Source organism: Trichinella spiralis, assembly GCF_000181795.1.
Source record: "Trichinella spiralis strain ISS 195 chromosome Unknown Scfld9, whole genome shotgun sequence".
NCBI lineage: Eukaryota > Metazoa > Nematoda > Enoplea > Trichinellida > Trichinellidae > Trichinella > Trichinella spiralis.
Window position 1 is genome coordinate 1,878,928 of NW_003526948.1, and position 20,351 is coordinate 1,899,278.

At 42.2% G+C, this 20,351-nt stretch overlaps 3 protein-coding genes across 3 annotated transcripts; all 3 read left to right on the plus strand.

Annotated features, from left to right (window-relative positions):
• Window positions 1–4,088, plus strand: Tsp_11602 (putative RNA recognition). The gene is made up of 16 exons (XM_003371467.1): window positions 1–35; window positions 197–370; window positions 541–652; window positions 707–883; window positions 955–1,158; window positions 1,215–1,325; window positions 1,373–1,873; window positions 1,976–2,111; window positions 2,150–2,271; window positions 2,497–2,567; window positions 2,598–2,772; window positions 2,836–2,916; window positions 3,284–3,290; window positions 3,467–3,537; window positions 3,932–3,966; window positions 4,013–4,088. The coding sequence occupies exons 1-16, from the start codon at window positions 1–3 to the stop codon at window positions 4,086–4,088; spliced, it is 2,088 nt and encodes a 695-aa protein (XP_003371515.1).
• A 979-nt stretch (window positions 4,089–5,067) lies between these two features.
• On the plus strand, window positions 5,068–7,158 carry Tsp_11603 (conserved hypothetical protein). The gene is made up of 4 exons (XM_003371468.1): window positions 5,068–5,092; window positions 5,850–5,961; window positions 6,005–6,587; window positions 7,147–7,158. The coding sequence occupies exons 1-4, from the start codon at window positions 5,068–5,070 to the stop codon at window positions 7,156–7,158; spliced, it is 732 nt and encodes a 243-aa protein (XP_003371516.1).
• A 398-nt stretch (window positions 7,159–7,556) lies between these two features.
• On the plus strand, window positions 7,557–20,125 carry Tsp_11604 (conserved hypothetical protein). Its single transcript, XM_003371469.1, has 14 exons — window positions 7,557–7,842; window positions 7,905–7,954; window positions 8,108–8,437; window positions 8,813–11,026; window positions 11,076–11,864; window positions 11,930–12,120; window positions 12,141–12,381; window positions 12,416–15,623; window positions 15,669–16,179; window positions 16,234–16,396; window positions 16,467–16,812; window positions 16,890–17,547; window positions 17,734–19,325; window positions 19,464–20,125. The coding sequence occupies exons 1-14, from the start codon at window positions 7,557–7,559 to the stop codon at window positions 20,123–20,125; spliced, it is 11,241 nt and encodes a 3,746-aa protein (XP_003371517.1).
• Window positions 20,126–20,351: the final 226 nt, after the last annotated feature.

The following is a 20,351-nucleotide window of genomic DNA, read 5'->3' on the forward strand; positions in this document are numbered from 1 at the left end:
ATGTTTACTTGTAATCAAACTGATATGATTCTCAGGTTAGTTAATGAAAACATATTTACTTCCATCATTGTTAGGTGACTCGCTATACTGAAACTGATTGATAGCTTTTACTGTATTGCTCTTTTTTGCTATGGAAGGGTATGCGCCTTATTTTTCAGTTCGATTGTTCCTAAAAGCATGTTTTTTGATTTTTTAGTGCAAGGCGAAAGCGTTCTTCGAAAGATATCTCTTCGGATAAGATGGTTTACATTAGCAATATTCCATATGATATTCGTTGGATGGAGCTGAAGGATATTATTCGAGAGAAAGCTGGCGATGTTTCTTACGTTGAAATGATTGAAAAAGGTGACGGAAAATCTAAAGGCTGTGCGTAAGTGCTAATGGTTGATTTTGATTAATTCAATATCTTGCGTTGACTACATCGCTGATTGCATTTTTCATTATTTTATTTTAATACCTTAATTGAAAAATGGATATTTAGCAGCTGTGATGGAAGTTCATTTTTTATTTTGTTTTGGATTACTTGAATTGTTTGTTTAGATTGGTAGAATTTAAAGACCGGGAAACAGCAAAGAAATGTGTGGAGAATATGCACCGTATGACTGTGAAAGATCGTTCTATTGTGGTGAAAGAAATTCGAGTACTTGTAACAGTTTGTTTCACTTGTTGTTGTTGTTGTTTTTATTATTGAAAGGAATGAATTTAGGATCCTGAAAGATTTTTTAAAAGGGTGAAAGAAGAGACAGGCGTCGACTTTTTTGCCAATCAAAGTGGACAGAAGAATTTTCCTATTGAAGAACCACCGAAAGAGATATTTGAAACCTTCGGCTTGAGTCCAGTGTTTTTGCGAGGCTTAGGAATTCACTCTGCGTTAAGCAATCGAGTTTTTGTTAGCAACGTATTGTAGTTTGCAGCAATATTTTAAGAAACATGGTGTATAGCAAATTTTTTTAGCTCCCTATTACAGTGGGGCCTTCGAAATTGAAAGAAGTGTTTTCATTGGCAGGGAAAGTTCTGGACGTTGATTTTCCGTTGGACAAGACCGGAAAGACTAAGTGCGTTGCTTGCATCGAGTTTGAACATCCTCTTGAAGCTGTTCAAGCGATTTCAATGTTGGATTCACAAAAATTATATGATAAAATGTTGTGTGTTCGTATGGTGGGTATAGAGAGTGACAAGCTTTACAATAAGCGGTGAGTATGGTCGCAATTTAGGACAATGCAGTGACTCGTAAGCGTCGAGAATCTAGAATGCCTGGCGAACTGCCTTACGGGTTACAATCCGTTGGGCAAGGATTGGGATTAAACGGTGTCCCATTGGTTAATGTTAGTCAAGTTGTGAATAATAGTAATTGATTTAATGATTTGTTCAGATAATATTATACGAATGTAAAAATGGGTTTTTAGCGGCAAATGCAGCTTCTTTTAACAATCAGTCTTTACTGGGTTCAAATCCATTGATGAATCAGGGTTTTCAACCACCGCAAAGCATGAACCCACCTTTTGGTCCAAATCGACCTCCAGCTGGCCCAATGCCTGGTGGTAATGGAATCGGTGTTGGAATACCGATGGGACGGAGTTTTGATGGCCCACCCACTATTCCTATGGCTCCAGGGGCTTTCGATCAAGGCCCGATGATGGGTGCTAGTCATCCATTTGATAAAGCCGATATGCCTCCATTAGGAATGGGCGGCGGTGCAGGTGGAATGAATGTTGGATTTGGAGCGCCCGCTGCTATAAATGGCAATTATCGAAGTTTTCCATCACTTTTGTCGAATGCACCGGACTTTGAATACATGCAAAGTGGAGGTGGTCCTGGACAACCAGGTGGGTTCCCAAATCGTCCTAATTCGCGCACGATCATTGTCCGCAATGTAAGTATTCAGAATATAATTTATTATGTAGTGCGTTGTTGTTAGCTTACTGTAATTATTATATAATTTGTAAGTGTTTTTAATTTAACGATTTGGTTTCAGCTGCCGTTAGATTTCACTTGGCAGTCTCTGCGCGATCGCATGCGATGTTATGGCGAGGTTGAGTTTGCCGACATCATTCAACCGGGAGTTGGAAAGATACGTTTTAAGAGCACCTTCGACGCGGACAAAGCATACGGTTAGTTTTGTAATTTTGGGGTTTATGTTATTTTATAGATGTTGTTGTTGTTGTTGTTGTTGTTGTTGCTATTGTTTTCTTTTGTTTGATTATAACTCCCGTACTGTTCACGTACTCATATAGTTGCAATCGGGGGCGTAGCGCAGCACTACAGGCTTTGGTTTCATAATTGCTTATAGTCGGGTTTACGAGATATTGCAAGTTTGTCATTTATTCATACAGTCATAGTTTACAAGTATTCTTCTTGTTTTTCATGTCTTGCTCGAGTTGTCGTTTTTCTGTTTACTGTAAATTCTTTTTTGGAATAGTTAAAATTTGCCTTATTACATTTTGAAAAAGTGAAATATGCAAAAAGGGAATAGTGGTTTTTGATAGTTTTCTACAGAAATTGCGGATAATTCATTCTGGTCTGATTGATTTCTTGACCTTTTTCATAAATGATGTCCATCCGAGCAAGTGTTTAAATTTGTTTGCTGAAGTCTTCAGGTTGAGCTACGCCCTTGATTGTTGTCAGCTGAATTTGATCATTCTGAGCGTTTTGCGTTTAAGGTTCGCTGAACGGTTTGGTTGTAGAAGGTCGTCCTATCGTCGTCGATTTCAGTATCGATTAATCAATTTTGCTTCACCTGTGAAGAAAAATATTTTATTAAACCGACCGTTGGTTTTGTTTTATTATGGTGCTTTATTATTTGTTTTTCAACACATTAATTTTACTTCATTACAGTTCCCTTTTAAATCTTGTATACTTCATCTACTGATATCGGCGAAATTCACTGCATGTTCATCACGTTGTGCAGGATGTAGTGTTATATTTTTCATCATTTGTTCTTTCTGTGTAGTTTTCCGAGAATTTTATTAATTATTGCACTCTTCAATTCATATTTATTCACGTATTATTCTTCATTCTCCGTAATGAAAGTTCTTTCTTTTACTGCTGTTATTGAACAGCGCTGTTGCATATCAATTTGTTAACTTAGTCCTTATGTAGCTGGGCAAAATTTTCATTTTACAAGTACTCTCAGTTCTGTATCCTGATTAATAAATCGACGTATTATTCATGTCTGATTTGTTTTCAAGCATACGGTTTTGATTGCGTGATTTCAAAATTATCAAGGAAGAAAAGAAAAAAAAGTGAATTCGTCAGAACTTATATTTTATTATTATATTATCAGAGGTCCAGTCAATTCATTTCTATATTTTTTATGCTATCTAACTAAGCAGATCGGTGCAAACATTTACATGCATATATTTTTGTTTATTTTTTTGAAAATTTAAATGCCGGAAATTCGTATGTCTGTGACCTTCACATGTTAAAGAGGGAAGGTTTCTTCATATTCAATAATTATTGTGAAAAGTATTACTGTGTGTTGCAACCGCTGAACAATGGTATATCTTTTACGGAGCATGTTGCGATAAACAGAAAACGGTTCGATTTTTAATTTTTAGATGCTGCATCAGCTTTTCAGATACGTCAGTGTTTTGCAAATTTGTTTGCTGCGATTGGTGAAGAAGGCTGAAGGAAAAAATTACATTAAACGATTGTTTTTCTTTGATTTCAGATTTTTTCGATTGTTTTTGCATACATTTTCGTTTTCAAGGGGTAAATAATAGCGAATCGGTCAAAAAAAGTTTTCCATCCAATACATTTGTTAGTCTATGCATCTTTCGGTATTTAACGGAAAAGTGAAAAATTTGGTTTTCATTTTTGACTAGAGCATGGAATTTGAAGTACATTGTGGAAAAATCGCAACAAATACACACACGAAAAGGCAAAATCGTCCTTTTTCTCCTGTTTTTGGTTTGAGATTTTCAATTTGCAGGGTTTTTGTTCAGATGACAGTGAACTGCTTCGACTGTTAGAATTTCAGTTTGCATTCAGTTCAGTGTTTTACTATTTTCAGAATGTTCTCCTGGTATTTGCAAACTTTCATTCTGACAGTTTCATTAATAAAGCAGAAGCAAGCTTTCAGCATCTGATTGCACTTATTTTAATTTCACAACGCAGTTTAACATTAGTTGTCAAGGATTATTTTATATATGAATCTTTAGTAGTTTTATTTTTCAAACTGCTTTCAAATACATTAAAAATGGAAGTGAATTTGAAGATTTTTCAGTTGAAGAGGTAATGAATAAACAGCGTTGGTAACAAACCAGAAGCGATTTATTCATAACTTGAATAGGCCATTCCAAGTGCGGAATTAAAAATAATGGAACATTGTGTGTGTTCGTCTCTGCACTGTTATTCGTAATGGTTATTTCAACGCAATTAATCACATTGCTAACTGGGAAATTTAACATAGATTAACTCAGCCATAATGTCTGCTGTTGTTCTTTAGGATTTTACTCAGAAGCAACTGTTTTTATATTTCACAGTAAAAACCGTTTTTGAACGATAACTCTGGCTGTGTTGTGAAACATATCACCAAAAATTGTGACGTCAAAAATTTTCTGATTCATGAGAAAAAGCATACTGTAGTATTCGATTGGTATACTGTGACTCGAAAGAATTATTCATAATTTGCGGCAGTTCATTTCTTTACTGTTGAACTACTTGCATGTTTTCAACTAAAAGTTTTTTGCCGGATAATGCATCATTGAATATGCTATGAATTTCAGCGTTTTTGTTTTAATTTTAATTTGAAATGTGTAATATAATGCGTAATATGTATTTACAGATGAAATTTTGTGTTGTTTTAGATATAATGAAAAGTGCGAGCTATTAGTAATAAAAAGAAAAGCAGGTAGGTCAAGATAATGTTATCAAAGACCATTGTTCTGTTTGGATTTCAATTTGTTAAATTATACGATTGTTTCATTCAAAGTCCAAAAAGGTAAAATGTGGTGATCTGTATTTTAGGCGATAACGCGTATATTTGATTAATAAATTTGAAAACTCCATTACTTGTGTTAAATCATTGATATCTGCTTTTAGCCAAACTTATCAGTGTTTATTTTGATGCGTTGTACCAAGTGTCATGCAAGTTTTATTTTGCTGTTTATTTTATATGAAATTGTTTTGTTTGTAGTATTGAATAACATTCTTTTACATCTGATTTGTTTAAATTATAATGTTGAATTTTGAGGTAACAAATCATATTTTTATAGGGGATAGTTTTTTATCTTGTTTTTATTTTGCTTCTTAATGTTTTCATTTCCATTGAAACAATAAAAAGCAACATGAAAACATTCTGATTTGAAGAAAATTTATCAACAATTTTTAATTTCTACTTTTTAACAGGTATAATAATAAGAATGAAATAATCCACATGACTATTGGAACGTCGAAATATTTTAATGTAACAAATACTGTTAGAACATTCTGCAGTTTTGGTAAAGTCAACAAAGCAAAAGCGAAAAGGGAAATTCGCTTACGTATTAATGCAGACAAAGTCATCAGTAAATATTTAAGGGACATTGAATGAATTCATTGAAGTATACGTTAAAAATATTGCTGCAAAGTGAAAATTTTTTATTTCATAAAGTAACATTTGTTTTCATGATTGCAGGAAAACTCTCTGCGTTTTTATTACATTAAAAACTGATTTCTTTCATTAATCTTGCCTCTAATTTTTAAATTCTTTAAAAATAAAAATCATTTGTGGTTAATTAAAAATGCCTTTTATATTGATAAAATGTTTGGTTCAATTTATACTATTTTCATATTTCATATGAAAATTTACTTTTTCATTCTAAATGAGAAATAAATGAAGAAATAGATTAAAAATTCAAACATTAAAGAATTTATGCAACAGCTATTAAGCCAAAATGAAAATGAACTTAGAATTAATACCTGCACATCATTTACGTACGGTATTAAATCACTGGTAAACAATAGAAACTCATCTCGTTCGTTTGTCATAAATATATTTGGTAGAAATATAAATAATGTTGAGAAGTTCTTTTCGGTGCACTCGTTACATGTCTCGTGCATGGTTGTCAGCGACCTCCTGCCGAAATCAGCAGCGTTCATCGTCCGATCCTATTCAGCAATCATTCATTGAAAAAATACGTTCATTCACTCAGAAGCAGGCTGCTCTCGGTGCGGGATTTCTTGTGGAAGCATCACCTACTCTTACAGACGAATACAAAGAAGAGACGAATAGGTTGGCTCGTATTTATTCTTATACTGATGACTGGCTGAAGTTTCCTACTATGAAATTTGACGATAGCAAAATTAGCATAATCGGCTTGGATGAACCGCATAAAATAGAAGAGGAAAGATTGGAAGTTCTCGACACCATTTCAGAACGTGAATTTTCTCCAAAAATTACCACTCCACTTGACATTCCTTTGGAAACTGAAGGATATGCGTTACAAATCTTTAACGAAGACGATTCTTCCTTGGAACCCAATTTAGATGAAGTTCTTGAAAATGATTATCTGTTATGCAATCCAGAAGACGAACAATTATATGACGATGACAAAATTATTTATTATGATCATCTTGGTGAAAGCGATTCAACACCTGAACCTGAAGTGATTAAAACGAAGGAATCAGAGAAATTTGATGTTCGTTTTTAATATTGGCATGTTGTCATGAAGAATAATTTTTTTATTGTGAATAACTGACTAAGTGCGAAGGTATGAACATTTGCATTTTGTTAAAATTTGAGGTTTGAGTTTTATTTACAACATCGGTTTGGAATAAATGTCTACGTCGTGCACTCATGTCTTTTATAAGTAAATGTATGTATGTGAATTTTCTACAATAAACTATAAATAAAATGCAGGCATTGAAATGAATACAGAATTTTACTTTCAGTAAGAATATAATCAATAAAAATAGCAGAAGTTTTACGTACGTATGTTCTTTTTTTCGGTTTGACAACTACTCAAAAACAAATATCATCAGATCAACATGTTGACGCTTGTAAAAAATTGAAAAAACAGATTTTGGAGGGTTAATAAAATTTTTAAATTTTAGATCAAATAAATTATAAAACAATATCACTACCAAATCAGTTACCAGAACTGCTTATACAGATTTCGGCTTATTATATGACAATATTTAAACTTGATTTTCATTATATTACAGTATTATTGTTAATTTCCCAAAATGATGGTGTAGGATGTTTGTCTTCTTCATGAATTTTAGTCCGCTTTGTATGTAAAACCTGGTTGAAATTCAGTAATATGTATATTTTACTTTGAAAAATGTTAATAATTCAACTTACGGCAGTGCTGTTTCATTGTGTTTTTGCAGTACCTCTTCTTTCATCAAATGATTCAGAATTTGTTTTGGAGAATTCTGGTTTTTGGAAAACGACTCGAAGTGATGGGCTTCATTATATTTTTTCAGATATTGAGTGGAATGTGAACTTTGCAGTTTTGTTATTTTCCTTAGTGTTTACTGTATGTTGGATATGCTATTTAATGTTTTACAATTGCCGTCTGTTAGGCTATGTTGTTACTAAGATTATCAGAAAATTTTGCAATTCAGATAATATGGAATTTTCAATTGGTTCGATCTCATTTTCTGCTTTAACTGCAAGAATAATGTTCCGAGATATGAAAATTTACACCGAAGATTATACGATTCGTGTGACTGATGGTCTAGTGCAGTTTAGATATTGGTCATGGTATTCAGAACCGATAACAGGGTCTGATGGATTTCAGTTTGGTAAATCCTATTTAAATGTTGTGTTAAATGGCTTTGAATGTCATGTTTACAATCAGCTGAGAAGTTACACATCTTTTGATTCATTCTTGAAAGACTGTGACTTATGCAAAAGTAAGCTTTAATGGTCAGTTTTTGTTTTCTTTTTATAATTTGAAAAATTTCTTTTCTTTCAGGAAAAACGACTTTTGACAATTTGAACTCTGGTTGGTCTGTATGGAAAAAGGTAAAAAAAATATTTTCTATAATTCACATAAAAATTACATATGGTCGGCTGGTGTTCGGAAATCGTTATTTGCCAAATTCAATGTTAGTCACGTTTGACAGCGCATCTGGCAATTTGCACTTCGGGTTAATAGAAGCATCGTACAAATTTCAGTGTGTTTGTGAAAATTTTAATGTGAAGTTGGAGAAAAGTTTAGAATACGCAGACGCGTATGAATCCCCACCGCGATTGATGGGCGGTGGCTTCGTCGTTTTGCAAAGTGCGAAAATGTCATTTTTGCATATTCAAAAACGCATTATTAAAGATAGATGTGTTTATATCGAGTGGCAGAATGAATTTGAACTTGGAAAAGCTACATCAATACGTTACGGTCCATGGGCAGATCGACAACGAAGCCGTTTGTATAAATTCTTTTTTCCATATGAACGCACTTATCCTGAGAAGTTGCCAGTGCAGTCGGAAAATTTCAAGCATACTTTAAAGGTAATTGGAAAATTTTAAATATTCATTTCAGATAAAGCATATTTCATCAGTTGATCATAATTTCTTTTTTACTGTAGCGTAATGTATATGAATTTTTATAAATATACTTGTTTGGATTAGTGTAATATATTTTTCAAGTAGGCTTGAGTTTTCGAATAGAAGAAGTAGTTTTGATGTATAATGTTGTTTCACGGTTCAGAGAGATTGAGAAGAAAAATTTATTTTGTTCATAATATTTTGTGTTGAATTTGTTTTGTTGTCATTGTCGCCGGTCAGTATTATCTATGACGTTAGGGAGGCTTGTATTTTCAACGTTGAACAAGTGAATATGTGAATTTCCACTTTTGCCGTACATGTGTATATTTTAATTATTAGATAACATTCTTGGAGAGCACAGTTCTGGATGTGCTGTTCATCAAAGAAGACGTTCCAAATGCTATTCATTGTAGTTTTGGTTGTGGTTCGTTTGTGAAAGTGGTGAATCCGGTGGCGGAGGACCGGCATAAAACGTGCCATGGCGTCGAGTGCCATTTTGTTAATTTTGAAATGTTGACTAGCTTGGAATTTCGACAGCTTATTTGCGCAGAAAAGTTCGACTTGTTGCTGCATGTAACTTATCCGCAACTTTGGACTGAAAGTCAGAATTGGAATTTTCAATTTAACTTGTCCAACACGACGTTCTGGTTTGTATTTTGTCATCGAAATTTTTTTGTCGATTTGCTCAACGACTGGTCTGACTGTGAGCCGGTAGATTTGTACAGATTTTTCCCATACCAAGTGCGTGTTGGGTTTGGGTTTGAAAATTTGGAAATCGTATTTGTGACGAACTTGTACAATTGGATCGACACTTCTTCGCAGGATGTGGAAAATTGGTTGACGTTGTTGTACGTTTGCCGTGGCGAGATGGAACTGGTGTTACCGTTTGAGCGGTTCGATCCGTCCACCATGACAATACCACTGCGAGCGTCGGTTGGCGAGGGTGTGGTTCGCTGTCACGTGCCCAAGCAGAGTTTGTTGAATTCGTTCGTCTGGTTGAGTCACGTGGACGAGAATCGCTGTTGCCCAATATTTGAACCGTTGGAAGAGTTGAATGCCGATCGTCTGTGGTCAAGGGTGGCCGACGACAAGCAAGCCTGGTTCAACAGTTGGACCTTTGCCGGCTGGACACTGCTCGGTGAGTACAAGTACCATCTGTCGCCGGTTCGACAGGCTCACGTGAACACCGAGCCGGAAGTATCCGGCTCGGATTCGTTGCTTGTCGACTTGCAGGTGAACACGTCGACGAAATTGATCAGCGCGGAATTGTTGCGCTGTTTGTCGAATTTGAAGGACAATTATTTTGGCAACAGTCAACAATTTGTTGACATCTCTTCAGATAGCTACAGTAAATCCCACTTTGACAGCAGTGGAATAGCGGGAGCCGGTGAGACGGACCAGGGCAGGCCGTTGGAAGTGAAAGTGTCATTGTTGTTGCTGACCGTTCGAGCCTACTTGTCCGGATGTTGTGCCGACCAACCGACCGCGTGCTGCTTTAGCTGCGATCGGATGTTGTTCGAACTGTCCAAAGTCGACAAGCAGCATCGTATGCAGTTGCTGGTGTCACCGATTCAGCTCAACGTTGCCGATTCCAAAGCCAGCTTGTCGTCGTTGCAGTTGTGCTGCGAGTGGAATTTTCCAAACTGGGCCCCGAACCAAGCCGCTGTACAGACGATGGAAGTGAGGTTCGGTGATTTGGAGGCCGTGTTGAGCAGTGTTGAGGCGATTCGACTGGCTCGGCTGTTGGATTTGTTGCTGGGGGCGTTGTTGGATGACTCGGACGAGCTCAGGCGACCGTTGGCCTACTCGACCGCCACGCCCGAAAACGAGCATCGTCGGATTGGGTGCGAGTTGCTTCGTCAGTTGTCGATCGACTCCATTCGATTGTCGGTGATCGATCGGAATGTTGTTGTTCAAATGCGCATCGGCTGCGTTCGTTGTAACGACGAACGCAACGCTCGCCTGGGTCGTCGTGTTCGAACGGCGATGCTCGAATCCGTGAGCTGTTCTCTGGCCGTTCGACTCGACTCCACCCTGCACCGTCTGTACGAATGTTGCTGTATGCAGACGGATCGACGTCCCAACTCGTCCTCACTGGTGTTCGACTGGCCGCTCGACGAACCATTGCTCGAATGTGCTCGGTTCGACGTTTCGAACTTGGCGATCAGTTGCCGTTGTCCAATGGAAGTTCCATTAGCCAAACTGCCGCCCACCGACGAGGATTACGGTCACTCCAACGTGTCTGCATTACTGTACGAGTTGGGAACATTTTTTACCAATCGTCCGGCCGATTGGTTCAGACCACGAGCCCGGTGGACCGATGCCAATTTCGGTTGTTCGCTGTTTCGTCCTGGTGAACAATTTTTCCAGAGCCCACGGTCAGACGACACTGCTGGCAGTGTTGAAGAGCAATTTTTCGATGCCATGGCTGACCCATTCGAACTCAATTCCAACCAACCCAACGGTATACTGTACGACTCTTGTCCCACATTGCTCAAATGTCCCATGATTATGCTCAGCTATTGCCAACTGCTGACCACTTACGCTTTTCAGGTAAAATTATTCAACTTTTAAATTCATGTATTATTTTTGATTAATAAAGGAAAATGAAAGCGCCGCAACTGTGTTGCACCAATCACGTCGCATACTGGCTGGTGTGCAAGAGTTGAAATTGTCGTCAACTGCTGATCAGGGTCAGGAGAAGAGATCCTTTTTGTCTGATTTTGTCGAACGTCACTGCCAGCCTGACGAGCGGGTATCCCAGGTCGGTCGACTGGCGTTCTGTACTGACCAGCAAGTGTCAGTGTTCTGGTCTCCGCTGGCGTTCGAGGCGGTCCATCTGCTCTTGAACGCCTGTTCGAACAGCGATCTATTCGACTTGTTCAACTTCGTCCAAGGTATCGTCGCCGAAGTATACCGCAGTTGTTCGGAACGACGCCACACGCAGTTGCTATTGGACGACGACTTGCCGACGTCGTCGTGCTGTTGGAACTATTTTCCCACCGGTCGGTGTTCCAAGTGGACCGTGGAATTGTTCACGCCCGGCTTGACGATACGATCATTGCAGTGCGGCTTGTTGGAAAAGACCACCCAATCGCCGTCCCAGTTGCAGCATTCGCTTTCACTGGCTCCGGCGTCGTTGCTGCTCTGCACGGTCGAATTGCCGAAGTGTGAGCTGAACTGGAGTCGTAAAGACCGCAAGCTGCAGTTGAACGTCTACGTCGACGCGTTTCAGTTCCAACTGTTGCAGATTGTCGAAAAAGACGCCAACATCATTGGCATTGCACCGCTGGCGTGCAGAGTTCTGTTCGACTGTCGCTGGGATCAGTTGCCCCAAAGTGACCGTTATACTGTTTGTCTGATCGCCGAAGGTCGAATCGAGCACATGCAGGTATATTATTATTAGTCGGTGTTTTTTGCTTGTTTTTTCGGGGTTCATTGTGTCGTGATTTCAAGGTGTCGGTGAGTCACAAATTACCATCAGATGATGTTTCTCTGAAAGCGGACATGTATCAGCGTTTGTTGGAAAGTGACGACGCAGTGCGAGCTGTTGCGCAGAACAGTGCCGAAAGTGAATACAAAAGTCAGGCGAACATCAGTGTCGGTGAAATTTATGTGAACTGCGGTCTGTCGCAGAGACTTGAATTGTCAGCTGAATATTGGCCAGTTTACGAGATATTGCATTCAACGGTTGCCAGTTGGCTGCAGGCGGCGTGCAGATTCTACTCGACGGTGTCGAAGTCGAGTCACGATTTGCAGCTGGCGAAAAAGATTGCATTCACATGCTTGATGGTCGAAGCGTTGGAACCGTGCCGACGTCGTCCGGTGGTCAAAAGTCACTTCGATCGGTTGTTGGTTCACGGTCGACGATTGGCGCAGTGTCCCACTTGTCAGCTGATGATCGCTTTGTTGCGCTTCTTGGCCACTGAAGAAGGCCTGCAGGTGAGTCGGTCGTTGGCTGCCCATTGCCGTCGTCTGTTGCTTGACCAAGAAGAGATGGACGACGATCGTGGTCAAACTCGGATCGATCAAAATTTGGTCGCCCTGTTGACCCATTGGCGAGAGGCGATGAGCGCCGAGCATGCGGTGCAATTCGATTTACCCCAAGAGAGGCAGTTTCTCGTATCCACGAATCCCACTTCGAACAGCAACAATAATTTCAACAAAGAATACGACGGCAGCAATAGCAAAGAGAACAACATCGACGAATCGGTGGAAGCAAATTTGTTGTCGACATCCGCAGATCCTACTGCCGAGCAGTCGTTGTTGGCGAACAGTTTGAGTAATCGAAGCTGGCGATTTCGCAGTTCTGCCCAGTTCCGAGATCGCAGAACGTTGCAGATGACGCGCGATTTGTACAATTGGATAGCCCAAGCGCAACGAGAAGAACGTGAAATGGGCTACAAGGAGACCAACCGGCCAACGTTGAATCCGATCGATTTGCCTTTGGAAGTTTATTTCCAAGTGTTCTTGGAGCGCATGCGTTTGCTGCGAGTGCCGGGCTGCGATTATTTGTCGAAAACAGTTTTGGGCGGAGTGGGAGTCACGTTGTCTTTGGCCAACGTCAACGTCATGGTCACCGAGCCGAAAGAGTTTCAACTGGCCAGTGACACGCTGAAGAGGATCACGTTCGCCAGTCGTCCGGCTTTGTCTGTTGGCGTTATCCAGATTACCGGCTCTTTGTTCAACGAAGAAATCCACTGGCGTTTGCAAGAGAAAGATTTACAACTGATCGAAACGTGCCAGTATAAATTGTTGTTGCGCAATTGTACTGTGTTCTTGGGCTACGCTTCGTTGGTGTTGCTGAATCAAATTCTGTACGTGATACGTTCACTGCGCGACAACGATCTCCATTACAATCGAGTAGTGAACAATTGCACTTGTTTGTTGATGAGTCATTTGCGGGACAATTCGGCCCTCAGCACTTTGCAGAATAAGTGCCGAGAGCAGAGGAATGGAACGAATTCCAATACTGCATCGACGCTGTTCTGGGTGAAACGGGCTAAGACGATTCTGTCCGATTTCAGCAAAGCCCGACAAGCGTTTTTGAAACGGTGCGTTTTTCTGCATTTCGAAAAGCCCCTTTACAAAGTGACCAGGCGTATACGGATCGACGGCAGTGGCGACGTAGTGCGCATCGAACTGCGGCTTTTGTTGACCGAGATGATGGCCGGCGTCGATTTCCAACGTCTGGACATGGTCCACTCGGGTAACGTGGACGTGGTCGACGGTCAGCTGGGTGGTCGTCGGAACGGTTTTCAATTTTCCATCCACCGGGTGGATTTGCACTTTTCCGACACAGCGACCACGTCGAGCGGTTTTCGAACCGTCGGTCAGATGGCCGTGGAGCAGAGTGTCGGTTCGTTGAATTTGGCGACAGACGTCGAGCAGTCGGTCAGTGATTCGAAAATGAAAAACCACCTCGACTTGACCATCGGACCTGTATCGCTCGACGTACCTTTGCATCCGGGCACGTTGCACGGGGTCGTGATGCGCGGCAAGAAGACGCTCAGCGAGCGCATGCCGATGCTGTTCACGCCGTTGGTGGTCGAAGAAGTGGTGCAGGTGAAAGAGAAAGCTCCACTAATGGCACCGTCGAGGCAATTTTTCAAAAAAGCCTCCTGGGCCGAGTTCGAGTTCAGGATTGTCGTTCGCGGCGTGCACGTCGACGCGGCTCTGTTGCCGTCGCTCAAGGCGACCTACCGCATGGGCGAGGCGATGAGCTTCGGCACTACGGGCGGTTCGGCCGAATTCCACGTCATCGTCCCTAGTCACCAGGTTGTGTTCGACGTCAAAGCTCTGGCCGGTTCGTCGGCTCAGGTGGTCGCACCGTTCGTGCAGATCGAATTGCCGCCGTTGAACAGCAAAGGTTCCTACATACACGCGCCTTTGGAACCAGAGCCGCGATTTGGCAACGGGGTCCCGCTGGCCAGGTCGAGTGGGTTCGTCGTACGTCAGGGAAGCTATTTGAAAATCGACACCGAAATCGGTACCATCCGGCACACGCTGACCACCGACCTGCTGTACCAGTTGTTGTTCATCGAAGAGACGTTCACACGCGAACTGAGCGAAATTGTCCAGAAAATTTCCACCGAACGTTCTTCGATCAGTTGGTTTTCTTGGTCGTCCAGTCGCATGATTCTCTATTCGATCACGTTCAATTTGCGCTCAGTTTGTATCATGGCGACCACACCGACCGCCATTGCCGTCCGGATGATGATCGAACAGTTCAGCTTGCATTTCAGCAACCGACTGCTCCATCGAAATCGCGCCGACACGTTGGACAAAGTCCAGTGGATAGCCGAATGCGACTTGCACGTCGCATTGGGCCAGCTCACGGTGGGCGATCAGTTCGACGAGCTCGCTTTTCAGCAGGTCGCTTATTTGAAGACTGGCCTCACTTTGCAGAATATCGTCTCGAAAACCGACTCGACGGACAGCGGCAATTCAGACCGTGCCAACGAAGAACAACAGACCGACCAGGCGAGCAGTTATCAGGTGACCCTGCGTCAGCCGGTTCTCTACATCCAGCCGAGGGCTTTGGATAAGGCGGTGTTGTTGTGGATCAATTACAAGTCGACGTACCAATTTTGGAATGAACAGCACCGCTGTTGCTACGACGACCGTCTTCGAGGCAACAACGGTGCTGCGGAACAACAGTCGGCGACCGTTTTCGACACGTTTTCAAATCCCGCTTCCGTTTCCAGCTGTCGAGGGGCGGGGCCTTCGGCAACTTCCGGCTCAGGCAGGTTCGGTTCGTCTGGTTTCAAATTTTTGACTTTCAACCTCGATCAAGGCATGCACATCTGCGTGCCTTGTTATGGTTCGGGCGCTGGTGGCGTGTGGAGTGTGGAGCACGGCGAGCTGGCGTTGGTGTTCAGTTTGTCCAGTACTCAGATTTCCGTTTGCAGCTATGGGCCGTTGGTCAGTCGTGGAACGTTTTCTGGATTCAGGGTGTTTTTCTTGGAAACGAACCGTTGTGATCCGAACGGTTGGCTCGACGAGGTGAAGCAAGTTGGCGATTTGTCACGGTTGAATGCCTGCGTGGTCACCGAAGGCACTTACGACATCTGTTCAGAGACCATGTCCAGCAACGAGAGTCGTTCTCTCGCTCCGCTGTGGGTGTTGAACATCACCTGGAACATCGACGGTTTGGAGATGTTTTTCAATACGAAAATTTTGCATTTCTGTTCAGTGTTGGTATCGACGTTGACTTCGTTGGCGGCTGATCTGCCCGATTCTCAGGCACCGGACGATCCACTACCGACCACTGACTCGATGGCGGATCTGCTGCGGGACGGTACCCCTGCAGGGGTTGGTGATCGTAGTCGACTGATCGAACGTCGCCTAGCTGAACAGTCACAAGTGCTGACAGAACTGACCTCAACTGGCGCTAGTCAGTGGCAGTTGGATCATGAACGTCGCAAATTGCAGCATCTCGAAACGGTAATGTACAGCGAGCTGCGACGTGATCTGATTGAACGTCTGAAATTGCAAAGTCAAAAATTGTCCACCTCTGCGGCAAACAAATCCGCATCGACCCAGCATCAGCAGACATTGTTAGCATCATTAGCAACATCACAACGTCCTTCAGCAACCATCAGTGGCGGCACTGTTTTGAACAACATGAATCAACGACACAGCAGCAGACGTGCTTCTTCCTCGTCCACGTTTTCATCGCCTTCTTATACTACTAACAGCAATAAGTACAATAATAATGTTGATGATGATGATGATGATAATCAAGATCCAATTTGCAGCAGTAAACGGCAAAGCTTGGACAGTGACTTGGCAGCGTACAACATTTTGGGCCAGAGTCACAGATTGCCATACATTGCGGAAAATGTCACTGCTTCGTCGTCAATGGCTGTTGTCGATTCGTTGCATCAGTCAGAAACAGTTGATTTTCAACTTGATTTGAAAGTTTGGCTTTGATTATTTTTAAAAGTTTATATTAATTTGCATGTAGCGATGATTTATTTATTTTTATTAGATCCATGTGCAAAATTGTCGATGCAAGTTCAGATTGCCGGACAATGATGGTGAAGATGATCAAGGTTCGCATTCATCGCCGAGTCGTGGCAGTGGTTTGAGCTCAGAGGCTCAGAAGAAGAAATCATCTTCACGTTTGAAGCATCATTCAGCCGACAACGACGGGCGATTTTTAGCAATTATCTTGCCTGGACTGTTGGTTCAAGCCTGCTATCGTTCTAGACGTACGCTCGACTCGACCACCAGTGCGACAAAATTGAACAGAGATCATCAGCAGGCGGAACTGTGCATGTGGATTTCGTTGGAAAGCATGCCCGACGAAACTGTACTTTCTCCGCATGCTTTGGGTATGTGAACTGTCAGCTGACATTAATTATTACCGTTACTTATTTATTAGTAGTGTACCTGATTTGTAAATTTGTAGATTTTATCGAAAAAGCCTTGCAAGTGCATACAGCAAAGCAGATTAGAAATTGTCATCGGCAGCAGCATAAGCAATCAGCGACCGCACAGGTCGATCCGGTCAACTTGGCCAACCGTAGTTCTACAGCCGACATGGAACAGTTGGCTTTGCGAGCTGCCAGCGTGGCGGTGGAGTCGTTTCCAATTCAAGTTTATCTATGCATAAGTGTGCAGTCGTCGTCGATTCGTCTGGTCAGTGACCAGTGGTCGATGGTGGAGTGCGTGATGAAGTTGCCTGAACTCCAGCTAGTGTTCACTTACGGCAAGGAGGTGCCGGCAGAAAATGAGTCGAGCAGTCAGCAGCCAGACTTGTTGATCCATTCCGGCTTGGCTATTGTCACGTTGACTTTGTCAGAATTTTCACTGTACGTTTTTCATCGTTACTCCAAGCACGTGCGTGACGGTGGTGACGGGACTGAAAGTCGTGATGCGTTTTGCGTTCAAGTGAAATCAGTAAGCGTGAACACGTCCCGTGGACGCAAATCCCCTAGTGCGATAGGCTTTGGCGACGGTGGCACCAACGATACCGCTGCTGACGATCAGAGTCCGGTGTATTTTTCACTGATTGTCAGTATCAGCGAAGCGAAGTTGCGTTATGACATGCGTCGGTTGCAGGATGTGTTGTCTTTTCCGAGAGCTTGGTACAGACGAACAATATTACGACGAATCATACTTGGTGATTCTCAGCAGCAGCAACAACAACAACAACAACAACAACAACAACATCATCATCATCAGTTCAACATCGTGACAACGGTAGCGTCGTCGTCCAGCAGCGGCAAGTGCCTGAAACCGAAATTTTCAAGATGCTGCAGTGACAGTGCTTTAGTTGTTGCCTCCAATAGAAGTAATGTCAGTGGACTGTCGTCTGGTCGTGGACGTGCCTACTCGATGGACAGGTTTCCGTCGCAGTTGATAGGTGGAGAAGATGAATTGAGCCGACGCGGCAGTAATGACGTTGAGCCGGCTGAACGACAGTCCATGCCAGGGTCCAGTTGGCGTGCGCTGCTTGGAGTTACTGCACAAGTGAAGAATATTTGTATTGAAGCGATGGCCGGTCAGGTGATGGGTCATTTGACGTGCAAGTTGGACGACGCGTTGTTGTCGGCAAAGATGGACATGAACGGCGCCGGTGAGAAAAGCGCGTCAGCTAATTGCTCAGTGGAGAGAGCGGTTATTGACGCTCGTGGCGGCTTCATCAGCGGTACGCTGACCATCGACAGACCGCGGTTGTTCAGTCTGGTGGTGATCAAGCAGTCTCTGGACCAGAATACGGTTCATCAGTTGCGAATCAGTATGGAACAGTTTCAGGCGCGGATCGACTGGATGAGTGAAAACGTATTCATGTTCAACTTGGTAGAAGTATCGTTGTCGTTGTTGGATCAGTGGAACCTGTTTGGTGAAGCAGAGCCGACAGCAACAACTTCTGGTGAAGATTTGCCGACCAACAACGCACTTACCGTACGCTATCAGTTACACTGGCGTGCTATTGAACTGATCATCAATCGCAGCACGCTGTACAACTTGAACGTCATTGTGCAACGTTTGCGTCAATTTTTCCGCCAGCAGTTTCGCAGTGGACGGATGATATTATTTGAAGATTTGGACGAGCCGGACGATGAATCACAGTCACAGTCAGTCCCCAATCCCTGTTGTGGAATTAAATTCACTTTCAATGGCAATTGTTGGCAAAAGCCGATGGAATTGCTCACGCGAATGAAATTTCTGTCCAACAGATGGTCTTTGAAACTGTGTCGTATTGACAGGCCTCTTCGGCTTGGTTCAGCAGTACAAGTTCGGGGTGGATTGTTCACGTTGAGCTGTTTTCACGGTGGTCGACTGACTGACTCAAGCCAGTGGGCGTTGTTTCATATGCGTGAACTGAGAATGGACTTTGTCAATAGTATTGAAGATCGGATCGATGAAAACGGAAAACTTTGCACGTCCGTGGATGAACTGTTACAACTAGAATTAGGAGATCCTGACAATGACATCTTCAACACTGCTTCGGCATGCGGAACACAGAATACTTTTGCCAAATCAACATCACAGCCAAATAATGTGAAAGCTGAAGAAAGATCAAAAAAAGTTAAGAAATTGATGAAATCGACGGTGAAAGGGTTAATTCTGCGAGTGCAGCGTAAAGTGAACGCACCAACACAGCTTAGTGCAGTCGATGATTGGTTGTGTTTCTCGTGTCGAGAGCCGGTTTCTTTGTATAATTTGGGTGATCAAAGTGAATCTGCCGACGCACTGCTGAAAAGATTTACCGACGGCATCAACGGCGACGTTACGGCCAATAGTACCGCAGCAAAAATGAAAGTAACACTAACCAACAGCACACCCAAAGTTCCCACTGATATATGCCCTGTAACAATACTTACCTCTTCGAACACTGGTATTGTTACTTCTATTTCCACGATTCCTGCAACAACAACAACCGCAACAAGTCGTACTACTACTACTACTACTACTACTACTACTACTACTACTACTACTACTAATAGTAAATATAATAAATCTTCTGCTACTGCAGCAGCAGCTGCTGTTGCCACTGTCGTCGCTGGAAAGAATAACCATGGTAGTGCTAATATTAACAGTAGTAGTAGTAGTATAAACAACGCAAGGAGAGACAGTTGGATCATAAAGATTCCTGGCTTGAAAATGAATTTGAATATGCGTCACCAGTATACAGTAGACGATGATGACTGCGACGATCTTCATTTGGAAATATCTGGTGAACAACCAGCAGCAGTTTGTTGTTGTTCACTGTCTTGCAGATTTAAAGACAATTTAATTCTCACTCATGAATTGGAATGTTTGAATTTTTTGCGTGAACTTTTACTTTCGAATATGCTCTACACAAATGTGGAATCATCATCCTCTTCGAAGGCTTCTTGCGTCAATGTAGCGACTGGATCATCTGCGGCACGTGGAGGCAAAGCAGGATCAGTTGGCGGCCAAGAAATGATGCGTAAATTGAACGCAGATCGACGCAAGTACGTTGTTCAGCAGTGGTATTTCAGACCGAATGTTGAGCTCATGGGCACGACCATGAATCCAGATTTGGTAATGACCTTACTTGGAATCAACAAACCCAGCGAGACTATACCGAAGTGGTTGCAAAGATATCTGATCGATTCTATCGATTCAGTATCCGCGAAAATAATGGAGCATTTGTTGGAAATGAATCTCTGATAACGGCAAGTTTTAAGCAAAAGCAAACTACTAGCTAGTTCAATCACTCGAATAGTTTATAATAAATTGATGGAATTTACAATGACGCCAAGTGCAAATGTGCTGCAAATAAACAAAAATATATATTGTCCATTTTGTGATAACACTAGAATAGAAGTGAAAACTTTAATCATACGGAATGAATGAGCCGAAGACGCTAAAATAGTATAAAAGCCGTTGAAATTCT

Bases quoted from the DNA above. Each gene is read 5' to 3' on its own strand.
- Tsp_11602 (XM_003371467.1), top strand. From the start codon at position 1: ATGTTTACTTGTAATCAAACTGATATGATTCTCAG. The intron at 371-540 runs GTAAGTGCTAAT...TTGTTTGTTTAG, and splicing joins GGAAAATCTAAAGGCTGTGC to ATTGGTAGAATTTAAAGACC. The intron at 884-954 runs GTTTTTGTTAGC...AAATTTTTTTAG, and splicing joins ACTCTGCGTTAAGCAATCGA to CTCCCTATTACAGTGGGGCC.
- Tsp_11603 (XM_003371468.1), top strand. From the start codon at position 5,068: ATGCGTTGTACCAAGTGTCATGCAA. The intron at 5,093-5,849 runs GTTTTATTTTGC...CAAACATTAAAG, and splicing joins TTGTACCAAGTGTCATGCAA to AATTTATGCAACAGCTATTA. The intron at 5,962-6,004 runs GTTTGTCATAAA...AATAATGTTGAG, and splicing joins AATAGAAACTCATCTCGTTC to AAGTTCTTTTCGGTGCACTC.
- Tsp_11604 (XM_003371469.1), top strand. From the start codon at position 7,557: ATGGAATTTTCAATTGGTTCGATCTCATTTTCTGCTTTAACTGCAAGA. The intron at 8,438-8,812 runs GTAATTGGAAAA...TTTAATTATTAG, and splicing joins ATTTCAAGCATACTTTAAAG to ATAACATTCTTGGAGAGCAC. The intron at 19,326-19,463 runs GTATTGTTACTT...CTGCTACTGCAG, and splicing joins ACTTACCTCTTCGAACACTG to CAGCAGCTGCTGTTGCCACT.